Genomic DNA, 9782 nt, shown 5'->3' with positions numbered 1-9782 from the left:
TTTTATTATTTTTTCTTTATCTCCTTCTATATTATTTATATTTTATTTTATTTTGTTTTTTTCTCTTTTCTTTTTTAGTATTTGAATGAATAAAAAAATTATATTTTAATAATTTAGAGAAAATATAGAGAATAAATAGATAAATTAATGTATAATATAATGTAAATGTTTGATGTAAAATAGAAAAAAATAAAATTTTGGTAATATATTTGAAAAAAAATAAAATATTACACTCATTTGGGAGTACTCTAAGTTAATGGTCGTATTTAATTTGTACGTGATTTTTTATTTTTCATTTTGAATAATTTGCATACGAGTTTTATAACATGAAAAGTTAAAGAGTGATGTTATTTGACTTCTTAAGACATGATCCTTATTAAATTGAAATATGTCTACCGATGTTTAATTGCAAAGACCCCTCCTTGACTTGTTTGGAACTAGTGGTCACTATTAGCAATTCTCAAAGTTAAAATAGTAATGATTTGGCCAACCAAAAAAAACCTCAACTTGGAAAATAAAATATCCAATATGTGAGCAGAAGTGGGGGTGGTTTTATCAAACCCACTGATTCCCATGCAAACTCGTCTTTATAAACACCCACCAACCCCTTATTCCTACGATCTCTCTCCTCTTTCTCTCTCTCTCTCTAGAGCTTTTCTTCCAGCAGTGTTTTCAGGATGATGATGCGAAACTGATTTAGTGGGCTAAATTATAAAGAAAATAAATCAATAAAAGAAAAAGAAATACATGCGCCTATGATCATAACCAGTCATTTTCGTTTTGTTTCTTCTTTTTCTTTCATGTTATGTTGGGGGCTTTGGTTTTAACATTGTGTTTTGGGCTTTATTGTCATGATAACCCTTGTCTTGTTCTTACAACTTGAATCTTTTTCTGAGTGAGTATATATATACATATACATACATAAATATATATATATTGATAGATACCTTTGAAGATAAAAGTGAAAACAGAGGAGGGGAAAATACAAAGTTTCTGGTTCTGGTTCTGGTGTCTGCTGTCTGGTGCATGCATGTCTTTTCCTCCGATCATGACTAGTGAGTGAGGCTGCTCCGTTTATGTGTCGATTCTGAGACCAGGGATTCTTTCTTGCTCAGAGAATTAAAGGAAAAGAAGAGCGAGAAAGTCGGGGGAAAAGTTGTTCTTTAAAAAAGAAAAAGAAAGTTTTATTGGTTTTTCTCTGTTGTTGTCAAAAATGGAGGTTACTGAGGTCTAGCAAAGAGAGTTTTTTTTATTAAATCGAAATTTTGCTGGGGTGTCTGGTTTATCTCAGAATGTTAGATTTGCATATTATTGTACCTCAATCGTTTCATCCACCATTCTTTAACACAAGTAGTAACTGTAAAAAATCCCAACTTTGGAGCTCGAAGGTGTCATCCATGGCGGTTTCAGGTTGAAAAGACTCGACCCTTTTCATTCCAGGTGATTCTTGTGAACTTTTTTATTGTTGTGTTTAAGTTGACTCATTTATGAAAGTTAAAAGCTTTAGCTTTATTTACTTACAAGGGGTATTGTTGTTGTTGTCGTTGTTTTAGTTTCTAGTTATGCTTAGGAAGAGAGCTGGAGCCACTACAACCACTAAGCAAGCTCTAATGGCGGATTATACAGCTCTACCTTCTCCTACTGAAAATTACAGAAAGCCCATTTCGTCTCTCTTTCGTTCTCCAAGCCTTTTCACGAGTTTCACTTCTTCTTTATCAAAAGGCTTCTCTGAAACAGAAGCTGTATTAAGCCCAACCTCCATACTTGAAAGCAGTAAACCTTTCTCTAATAATCTAAAGAACCCCTTTTGTTCTGAGTCAAAAATCAATAACCCCAAATCTCCAGACCACGAAACCAAACATCCCTGGGACAAACTAGGCGCCAAAGGAATCGGTCTCGGCATTGTGGATGCTCTCAACGACGAGAAACCGGGTCACAAGCTATCGAAGCCCGAGACCCGAATGGTCCAGTTCGGGTCATATCTCAAGATCCAAATACCACCTTTGTCACCTTCTTCTTCAGTGCTTTCCCCAGCTGATTCTCCGAAATCTCCAGGCGATTTCGGAATCAAGACTCGGAATTCCCAACCGGGCTTTTCTCCTTTTGGAAAATCAGCAATTGGGTCTACAAATTTGGGGGTTGAAACTCCGAATCCGAATTCTCCTCGGGTCTTTACTGGGTCTCTGCCTAGTCCTGAGATGGAGCTCTCTGAGGATTATACTTGTGTAATCACCCATGGACCAAACCCTAGAACCACTCATATCTTTGATAATTGCATTGTGGAAAGCCCTGGTGGCACTTTGGGGTTCTCTTCAACTAAAAAAGATGATCACACAATTAGCTATCCTTCACAGAATTTTCTCAGCTTTTGTTATACATGCAAGAAGAATCTTGGCCCAGGAAAAGATATTTACATGTACAGGTTGGTTTTTTTTTCTTCACAATATTCATTATATTCTTCTTACCTTTATTTGGATTTCTTCTTTTGGAATTAAACAAGCACAAAATATTCAAAGGAAGAAGATGTTTGAATTATGTTCGTTCAAAGCTTCTTTTTAATTATTTATTCGTTTGCTTTGATTGTCTCTTATTAGGGGTGAGAAAGCTTTTTGTAGCCATGAATGTCGATATGAGGAGATGGTGTTGGAAGAAGGAGCTGAGAATAAATTGGATTATGATAGTGTTTAAGCCAATTGCATCTAAATAATAGCTCTCTCCCTCCCTCTCTCTCTCTCTCTCTCTCTCTTATATATATATGTGTGTGTGTGTGTGCCATCAATCGGGTTTTGCTTCAAAGAGCCGTGAATCTAGCTAACTTGGCAACTTGAAGAGTACTTGTCAAGCTCATATGATCGATTTATATATATGACTTCAATGGCAGATTAGTATAGAAGTAAAGATGGTAATGATTTTCTATATGGAAAATTGGAGAGAAAAAAAAAAAAAAAAACGATAGGGCTATTTTTCATCTTTTTTTATTTTTATTTTTTTACTTTTTTGGGGCTTTAGTACGTTCATTTACTCTCCCCTACAAGGGTAGTGAAAAAAGGCTGGGATAAGTATTTTGTAGAGTTTGGTTTTTGTTGAATACTTTAATTTGATGAGTAGCAGTACACAGTTTTTGGGTTTTAAAGTTTTGTTATAATGATCTCGACTAAAGCTGACATTATCTTTTGTTTATTTTATAGCACAATATATAATATGATAATAATACTTTCAGTGAAATAATATGTAGGACCAGTTTACTTATTTTTGTCATAGATTCTCTTCTTTTCATATATGTTTTCAACACCATATATATTCATGCCTATTTCTTTTTCAACTTTTTTCATGTAGTGAAAGAAAGACTAATTGGGTAAAGTTAGGACTTTCATGTATTTGCTCCTGTAATTGGTTTAATTAAACATTTCATATAAAACTAACAGCTAAAACTGGAAAACCACTCAAGACCAATATTATCATGTATGGTTGTAGACCCTCTCAATATTATAGGTTGATATATATATATAGATAGGGAAAGAAACCCTACCGGTAGGGCTCTCAGTGTTTACAACCCGTGAACAGTTTTCGGCGCGATTTTTTTTATAACCGTATATATTGTAGCTATTTAGAGCATCCTGCAAATTTTCAGAAAATTCCGAATAGTTTACAGTACCGAAAACTAGGTTCAAACATGTTATTGCACGCGTGACTAATTTTTTTTATGCGCGTGGAAAACAACATGTTTGAACCTAGTTTTCGGTACTGTAAACTATTCAGAATTTTCTGAAAATTTGCAGATGCTCTAAATAGCTACAATATACACGGTCATAAAAAAGAGTCGCACCGAAAACTGTTCACGGGTCGAGAAACACTAAAAGCCCTACCGCTAGGGCTTAAAGTAAAGCCCCTATAGAAGAATTGTTCTATATTAATATATATATATATGAGAATTTTCTTATAGGGCTTCACTTTAAGCCTTATCGGTGGGGCTCTCAATGTTCTCGACCCGTGAACAGTTTTCGGCGTAATTTTTTTTATGGTCGTGTATATTGTAGCTATTTAAAGGATCCTGCAAATTTTCAGAAAATTCCGAATAGTTTACAATACCGAAAACTAAATTCAAACAAATATGTGACTAATTTTTTTATACGCGTGGAAAACATGTTTAAACCTAGTTTTCGGTACTGTAAACTATTCAGAATTTTCTGAAAATTTGCAAGATGCTCTAAATAGCTACAATATACACGGTCATAAAAAAATCGTACAGAAAACTATTCACGGGTCAAGAAACACTGAGAACTCCACCGACTGTTCACAGGTCGAGAAACACTAAGAATGCCATTAAGTTGAAACTCTTATGTAAGAATTTGAGAATATACTATTAGTTAAACAATATATACCTAAATTGGTTTTAAAACACACAACAAATACTAAATGGTATAAAAATCAAAGTCTCCTCTCCTATGTCTTTTATCTTTTATCATTATTTTTTTTCACTTTAATAAATCCAACATAGTCGCTTCTTTTTTCTCACACAAAAATATATTGCTAATTATAAATTTTGAGGTAAACAATGGACAAGAATCCAATGAAAAACAAATTACATGATCTTTGTCTAGTAATATGACAACAAGAATCATAATCAGTTGAATCCGATATGGAGTTAGGAATGACCATTCCCCCTTTTTTTTCTTCTTCTATAAATATATATATATTATTTTTTTCTTCTATATTTTAGTACTTTATATATTTGAAAAATTAATATAAATATGTGTATAAATTTAAATTGACCTCTTTAATTTTTTTTTAAAAATTTTTATACACATTTTGTGTGTATATTTATATCAATAGGATCCTTATTACAAAAACATATTTTGTATGTATATTTATACCAATAGAATCGTTAATAAAAAAAATGCCCCTCTATGTATTATTCTTAATTATGTAACTGAGGAAGCTACACAATATAACAACAAGAATCATAACCAAATGTAAACCAATATAAAATCCAACATCTCTAACTAAGGAAGTTACATCACAACAAGTTTTAGAACAAGTAATAACTTTCACATTCACAATTAGAAGCAAATTAAATTTAATCACATCTAATGGCAACCAAACTAAATGGCTAGACAGATAGATCTCTCCTCACGAATAGCAAGAAGCTCACTAATTGGCACATCAAAACAACCTACTAAAGTCAATACCCAACAAACCAAAACAGCAATTGTGCGGTCACGAATTAGGCCACTAATACCAATAACATCATTCTTATTTCTAATATCAACATCAACACATTAAGATAAATCCCCTGAAGTTATAGTCTCTTTTAATCAGTTATATTTATGATAGATGCTTGTTAAGAAAATTTCTCAATCTTGGTCCTATTACGTTAGAATTCATAAAATAAAACTATGCCCTATCACACAACCATAGAGGATTCCCAAATTTATTATTGAATAATTTCAACAATAATTATTGAGTGTTGCTCCTTATGTTTTAGTAGGTACGTATATGATAGAGGATTTCAATTAAGAATAAAGATTCCTTATCAAATAATTTTGTATAAAATTATTCATATTGTAACATTATTTCATAAGGTAATAAGTTTGAGAAATAATTAACCCATCATTTGTTAAGAAAAAAAAAATTGGCAGATGATTCTGACGGTTGGATTAGACTGACATGCCAACCATTCAAGTATCTTGGACTATTCTTTCCTACCTTGGTTTACATTTATGCTTTGTCCTTTATTTACATTTAATTATTATGTCATCACAGTGTTAGCACTGTTAGAAAAATCTCTTTGTATTTTGCAAATATAAACAAATGAAAAAAACAATAATTAACAACAATAACGTAATAAGATAACCAAGTACTGCGTGAGGGTAGTCTTTTTTTACCATACTTGTACAGTATAATTTTAGGACAATTTTTTTATTAGGGCTTTATTTTAAACTCTATCGGTAAGGTTTTTAGTGTTTTTCGACTCGTGAACAGTTTTCGGCGCGAATTTTTTTTATGACTGTGTATATTGTAGCTATTTAGAGCATCCTGCAAATTTTCAGAAAATTCCAAATAGTTTACAGTACCGAAAAATAGGTTTAAACATGTTGTTTTCCACGCACATAAAAAAATTAGTCATGCGTGCAATAACATGTTTGAATTTAGTTTTCGGTACTGTAAACTATTTGGAGTTTTCTAAAAATTTGCATGATGCTCTAAATAACAATAATATACACGGTCATAAAAAAAATTCGCGCCGAAAACTGTTCACAGGTCGAGAACACTGAGAGCCCTACTGATAAAGCTTAAAGTGAAGCTCCTGTAGAAGAATTCCCCTACAATCTTAATATGGGCACATGGGGATGATTTTACCTCATTTTTTTATTGAAGATAGTGTTTATTGCAGTTTTAACAAAGCTCATGCAAATTTTCAAGAAATTCGAATTAATTTATAGTGTAAAAAGTTTAGTTTAAATAATTGTTATTAAACACGTATAAAAAAACAAACACGAGTGCAATAAGTTGTTTGTATTCTATTTTTGACACTATAAATTATTAATAATTTCTAAATAAAATTATAAAATATTCACCACTATAACTACAATAAACAATAGAAAAAAAAAATGTGTGAAAATACCCCACGTATCCATATATAGTGTATTGTACCTATTAGGTAAAAGTGATTACACTACCAGACACGCTCCCAATAAAATAACAGTAACCTATTTTAGGGGAAAAAAAAGTTAGCTACACAAGGATATGCACACTGGATAAGAGAGAATGTGTGTATATGTATATATAGATATATATATATATATATATATTTTAAGTTAGGGCATGGATGATGTTCCTTCTTTTTGGTCATTTTAAATATATCTCTATGGTTATATTTTGATTAAATTTGACACGTTGATTTAATAATATATTAAAAATATTTTTGTAAAAAACGTACTTTTGGTATAAGAAATGTGATTTTATAGCCATTAGTATCTACGTACACTTGTCATGTCTTGGTACAAGGTAGAATCACTTTTTAATTATTCATATAAAACTATTTTAAGAGGTTCCCTGTTGAAAATATAATAATTTTATTATTTATTTTATTTTTATTTAGTTTAGGGATATTGTAACGCCCTACTACTTAGGAACCGTTTTGGTGTGCATTTTAAAACAGTGCTAAATTCACTAATCGAGCTATTTGGCCATAATTGTCTAAGTATGATTAACAGTTTAGGGTTTACAAATTTTGGTTAAGATATAACGTTTCACTAAAACGTTTACCATATACATTTGTATCCAAAAAATATAATTTAAATGTTAATTACAACAAAAGATTTACAACCAGCTGACCTAAACGACAAAATAGAGTTTAACCCTAGTTCCTCTTTAAACCCCTGGTCGTGGTGTTCGAGCAGCCGCATATGTACACATCGTCACCTAATGTAATGACCCAACTACTCTAGATTTTTGGACCATTAACGAAAACTATACATACTAATCATTAATAAAACTTACAAGTGAAAATACCATAACTTTATTAAGAAACTTGTAAAAATAAGAGTTAAACTTACATAAAATTTAGGTTAGGATATGGGATCCCATTGTTTTAAAAACAAAACAAAACATAATTTAAAATAAAAAGGATTACATAACAAGTGCGGAAAAATACATGTAAAAACCATAAAAACAAAACTACATCCTCGAATCGTAACGCTCGGCTCTTGAATCCATTCGACCTCAATACACATTCTCCAAGCATCCAAGAACCTTTCCCGCCACTAAGACTATTTTCCTGCACATATAAACAAAAAGGAATGAGCCTAATGCCCAGCAAGGAAAAATCTAACACATAGTTCATACACATAAATTTCATAAGAGACATAAAAACATAACATAACACTTATATCATACACATACTATAATGGCCATTATTACTTGGGGTCCCATAGACTAAACAAGTCATATGCCCATTAGATTAGTGGGGTCCTACTAGCTAAGCAGGTCATATGCCCATAATCCATTTGGGGCTTGTTAGTCATATGGGTCATATGCACAAGCCTACAAACATACATAACATATTTCATAACATAAAAACATAAGATAACATATAAAAAGCATATAACATATAAATTATATCATATTTTCCTTACCAAAAATACCGGAATATGAGGACAAGTTGAGACTTTGGAACACTCCTAAAAACCATTTATGAAAGGGTGAGTCTATTGAAGAAAAAGAGATGAAAGAGATGAAGGAACTATACTTTTAAAAATATACTTACCAAAACCTTTTGCTCAAGAACTTAGATTTCCTAACCAAAATAAGAATAAGGTTAGAATGAGTAGAAGACTATGATAACTTTTAAAGAAAAAGTACAGAAACGAACTAGAGTTTGGGATACCTTGAAGACTTATAAGACTGATCTAAACCTTGAACCGAAATGCTATAAAATCTTACTTCCCAAGTGTTTGATAAGCTTATGATGATCAAGCTTATGATTCCCAACCCAAGTGTTTACACTCTCACACTCACCTAGTAACTTGCAGCCTCTGAACTTAGAGTAAAAGATGAATAATGGCTGGGTACTAGGTCCTATTTATAGAGTTCAGGAATGAAAAGATCTCATTTAACTTGAATAAAAATAATGGCTTTTTAAGTGAAAATAATTTGAATTATCGTTCAGCAGAGGCTGAAGACTCGTTCAAAAAGATGCTGGACTTATCAAGAGGTTGAAGGGTTGAATGGAAAATGATTTCAAAAACTTTCAAAATATGCTGAGAGGGGCGATATATCGCCTGGGCCAGTATGCCCGAGGCAATCGTGCATCGTTTCGGGTTTTTCGTATCTTCGTGCTGCGATATATCGCCCCCTATAGCTGCGATATATCGGCATACGCTGATTGTTTAAACACGAAATTACACATTTTTAGCTTAATTTGAATTGAGTGAACAGCCCTGACTAAGCCCTCAAACATTTTCAAAGCTACTGACTGACCTTAGAGCATTCAAACTTTACCCTTAATAAATTTAATCCTCAAAATACTTAATCATTAATAACCCATACATAACATGTGCTATTTTCCTATTGGTTCTTATCTAAACCTTATAGTATAATAAATACTATCCTCAATATCAGTCATATTAATCAAACCTTAGGTTAAAATTAATATTCCTACACTATAGGTTAAACTTAGAAAATCTACAAGTACTACTACGAGTGTCCAAATAAATCCCGGTCTGAACCAAAAATCCACAGTCATAAAGATAATACTATTACTACTATAATACTACTGTCTACTTAGCTAAGTAAAGTTCTTGGACTCTACACCTAAGCTCTCTAACTCAAGGATGGTCCAGCTTTCTTTTGCCTTTACCTGCACCACATAGCATCCGTGAGCCGAAGCTCAGCAAGAAAACTCAATATGCTCATGAACAAGTAATAACATGTTACTAAATCATAATAGGCATGTCTAGCAGTAATAACCTTACTCATGCATGCAAGCAAGTACAAATAAATGTTTGTGAAGTCCTGCGCTCTGAGTAGATGATTAATAAGTCTCTCGCTCTGATGTAGATGACTAATAAGTCTCTCTGAGGTAGACGACAAATAAGTCTCTCTCTGAATAGATGACTAATAAGTCATACTCTGTTTAGAGGACTGATAAGTCTGTCTCTGTTAGGATGACTGATATCTATCTCTGTATAGATGACTGATAAGTCTATCTCTGTGTTGTTGACTGATAAGTCTATCTCTGTGTAGATGACCGATAAGTCTATCTCTGTGTAGATGACTTA

The 9782-nt window shown here is 32.3% G+C and overlaps 1 protein-coding gene across 1 annotated transcript; it reads left to right on the top strand.

Annotated features, from left to right (window-relative positions):
• Positions 1–614: 614 nt before the first annotated feature.
• LOC133819163 (FCS-Like Zinc finger 8) lies at positions 615–3166 on the top strand. The gene is made up of 3 exons (XM_062252339.1): positions 615–1440; positions 1554–2422; positions 2595–3166. Exons 2-3 carry the CDS (start codon positions 1563–1565, stop codon positions 2686–2688), a joined length of 954 nt encoding a protein of 317 aa, XP_062108323.1. The 5' UTR covers positions 615–1440; positions 1554–1562; the 3' UTR covers positions 2689–3166.
• The last annotated feature ends 6616 nt before the right edge of the window (positions 3167–9782 follow it).

The sequence above is a fragment of the Humulus lupulus genome, chromosome 2, assembly GCF_963169125.1.
Source record: "Humulus lupulus chromosome 2, drHumLupu1.1, whole genome shotgun sequence".
Lineage (NCBI taxonomy): Eukaryota > Viridiplantae > Streptophyta > Magnoliopsida > Rosales > Cannabaceae > Humulus > Humulus lupulus.
The sequence above is the reverse complement of the archived record's forward strand: the minus strand, read 5'-3'. Positions and strand labels throughout refer to the sequence as shown.

Coding starts and splice junctions, on each gene's coding strand:
- LOC133819163 (XM_062252339.1), top strand. CDS start 1,563: ATGCTTAGGAAGAGAGCTGGAGCCACTACAACCACTAAGCAAGCTCTA. Junction 2,423..2,594: donor AAAGATATTTACATGTACAG/GTTGGTTTTTTT, acceptor GTCTCTTATTAG/GGGTGAGAAAGCTTTTTGTA.